Source organism: Elephantulus edwardii, unplaced genomic scaffold, assembly GCF_000299155.1.
Source record: "Elephantulus edwardii isolate Elephantulus edwardi_28Jun2011 unplaced genomic scaffold, EleEdw1.0 scaffold00036, whole genome shotgun sequence".
In the NCBI taxonomy this organism is placed as follows: Eukaryota; Metazoa; Chordata; class Mammalia; order Macroscelidea; family Macroscelididae; genus Elephantulus; species Elephantulus edwardii.
The window spans coordinates 17,454,953-17,457,627 of NW_006399786.1; the positions used below are offsets into that span (position 1 = coordinate 17,454,953).

The following is a 2,675-nucleotide window of genomic DNA, read 5'->3' on the forward strand; positions in this document are numbered from 1 at the left end:
ACAGCAAGCAACAAATGCTGGCGAGGTTGTGGAGAAACTGGAACCCTTATTCACTGTTGGTGGGAGTGTAAAATGGTGCAACCACTGTGGAAGGCAGTCTAGCGCTTTCTCAAAAAGTTGCAAGTAAAGAAGGTGCTGCTGCAGCGGTGGGGTGGAACCTGGAGCTGTGGAACAGGAAGAACGTTGAGAGAGAGCTCCGCCCCACATTGACAGTCTGCGATTTAAAACAGCACTCTCAAAGTTGCATTTTATTTTAGTTACCGTATGCCTTTTCTCTGAGTCCACGGGAAGCATGAGCCTGCTGGGACCTGGGAGAAGAAGAAAACAAGACTTCTTCACAAGGAAAATGGGACACTAACAACACGTATCCTGCACCGTGACAGTGCTAGAACACAAAGATGGCTGGCAGGGAACTCGATTCTCAAAAGGATCTGGAAAATGACCCATCTGTAAATTCTCAGGCACAGGAGACCCCAGTTACAGCCAGTGTCACCAAAGAAGCTCAAAGTTCAAACCCCACTTTTGGTCTCAGAGACCACCAAGGGGTGGAGGGAGTCAGTCCAAGAAATGTAGACATAGGTGAACAGTCAGAAGGTTCAGATGAAGCAACTGATGGGAAATACCCAAAGGATGAAGCAAGACATGATGGAGAACAGGGAAGTCAGTTGCATCTAGGAGCTCCAGATTCTCAAAAGGATCTGGAAAATGACCCATCTGCAAGTTCTCAGGTACAGGAGACCCCAGTCACAGCCACTGTTGCCAAAGAAGCTCAAAGTTCAAACCCCACTTCTTGTTTCAGAGACTACCAAAGGATGGAAGTAGTAGTCCAGGAAGTGTAGACAAAGGTGAGCAGTCAGAAAGTCCAGATGAAACAACTGATGGGAAATACCCAAAGGATGAAGCAGGACATGATGGAGAACAGGGAAGTCAGTTGCATCCAGGAGGTCCAGATGAAGAAGCCTTGGTTCCAGATCCTAACCTTTCTTCAAGTGATAAAATAGGAAGAGCTGATGGTGCACATACTGCAGCCCGGCCTGAGGATGTGGGTGTCAGAACCAGAGCTTCCCAGGAGCCACCTGCCCCAGACTCCCAACATGCCCAGAGACCTGGTCATCCCAGTGAGAGGCTGGGGAGTCAGGACACACTGAGGAAACGGCGGGCAGCACCAGAGGCTAGAAGTAATCTACAAGAAGCACAAAAATTAAAAGAAAACAGAAAGAATGCTCAGGACACCAGAAGATACATCCTTTATTCCTTCCTGGGCATGGGTCTCTTTTTTTTGCTCTGTTCTCTGCATAACTATTCTTTTTCTGAAGCCCAGCAAGTGCCCAGGAATCCAGCCTTGGAGGCCTTTTTGACTGAGTTCAGCCAACTGAAGGATAAATTTCCAGGCGAGAGTTCCTTCCTGTGGCAGAGAGGACGGAAGGTTCTCCAGAAGCACCTCAATGTTTCCAACCCCACAGAGCCTGCCACCATCATCTTCACAGCTGCTCAAGAGGGAAGGGAGACCCTGAAGTGCCTGAGCCACCATGTGGCAGACGCCTACAGCTCTTCTCAAAAAGTCTCTGCTGTCCAGATAGACGGGGCTGCGAGAACCTTGCAGAACAGCGACACGGTCAAGCTATATGTCGACCTGGAGTTGAGCTATGGGTTTGAGAATGGCCAGAAGGCGGCCGTGGTGCACCGCTTTGAATCCCTGCCTGCTGGCTCCACCTTGATCTTCTACAAGTACTGTGACCATGAGAATGCAGCCTTCAAAGATGTGGCCCTGATCCTGACTGTCCTGCTGGAGGAGGAAACGTTGGCAGCAAGTGTTGGCCCAAGGGAAACAGAAGAAAAAGTGAGAGATTTGCTCTGGGCCAGGTTTACCAACTCCAACACTCCCAACTCCTTCAACCACATGGACTCAGACAAGCTGAGCGGGCCGTGGAGCTGCATTTCACACCTGGTGCTGCCCGTGCAGCCGGTGAGGAGCATAGAAGAGCAAGGCTGCCCTTTATAACTGCACAGAGTTGGTTGGAGAAGGCATAGATTTTTCTGGAGAGTCTGTTTACAGGCCTTCCATCTGTGTAGGAGGTGGTTGAGAAATGCTTGGGAAAGCACAAGTGAGTTTATTTTAGAAAACAAACAAACAAATTTTTTTTTTAACTTTTCATACTATTTTTCTAATCAAAGTGTGACAGAGCTAGAAATTGACCTTATTTTTCCTTTGTCTTCACGCATGGCATACTTGAGAATTGTTTTTTTTTTTAAAAACTCTCAAAATATAACAACAAAAGTATTTGCACGGAAGATATTCTTGCTTCCCGCAAAACTATAGTGATGTTTATTTTCTTGAGTGAGACTCTCCTCAGCCTTTTACATCTTGCTTGGACTTAGACTAAAGTAATTGCAGTGATGAAGTAATACTGATCATTTTTAAGAAAAAAATTTCTTATCCGATGTATTTTTTTTTTAAAAAAAAACCTTGCGGGATTACATCTAATATTTAGCACTTTGGAGCAATATGGGAAAAAAAAAAGGAAATTTGATTCAAATCATTCATCGGTTTCCTAAGTCCTTTCTCTCTGCCAGACACTGTGCTTTTTATTCTGTTAAGGAGCTGAAGTAAAAGCAGTTGTATTCAAGAAATGTTTTTAGTGAGGAAGTTGTTTAAAATAATTGGATAAAATTAA

At 45.5% G+C, this 2,675-nt stretch overlaps 2 protein-coding genes across 3 annotated transcripts in view; one reads left to right on the plus strand and one right to left on the minus strand.

Annotated features, from left to right (window-relative positions):
* Window positions 1-2,675, minus strand: part of TMEM67 (transmembrane protein 67) — a 67,596-nt gene that overhangs the window by 41,309 nt on the left and 23,612 nt on the right. The gene's annotated exons all lie outside the window — the stretch shown is intronic.
* On the plus strand, window positions 399-2,002 carry LOC102865887 (torsin-1A-interacting protein 2-like). Its single transcript, XM_006884599.1, has 2 exons — window positions 399-660; window positions 906-2,002. Exons 1-2 carry the CDS (start codon window positions 399-401, stop codon window positions 2,000-2,002), a joined length of 1,359 nt encoding a protein of 452 aa, XP_006884661.1.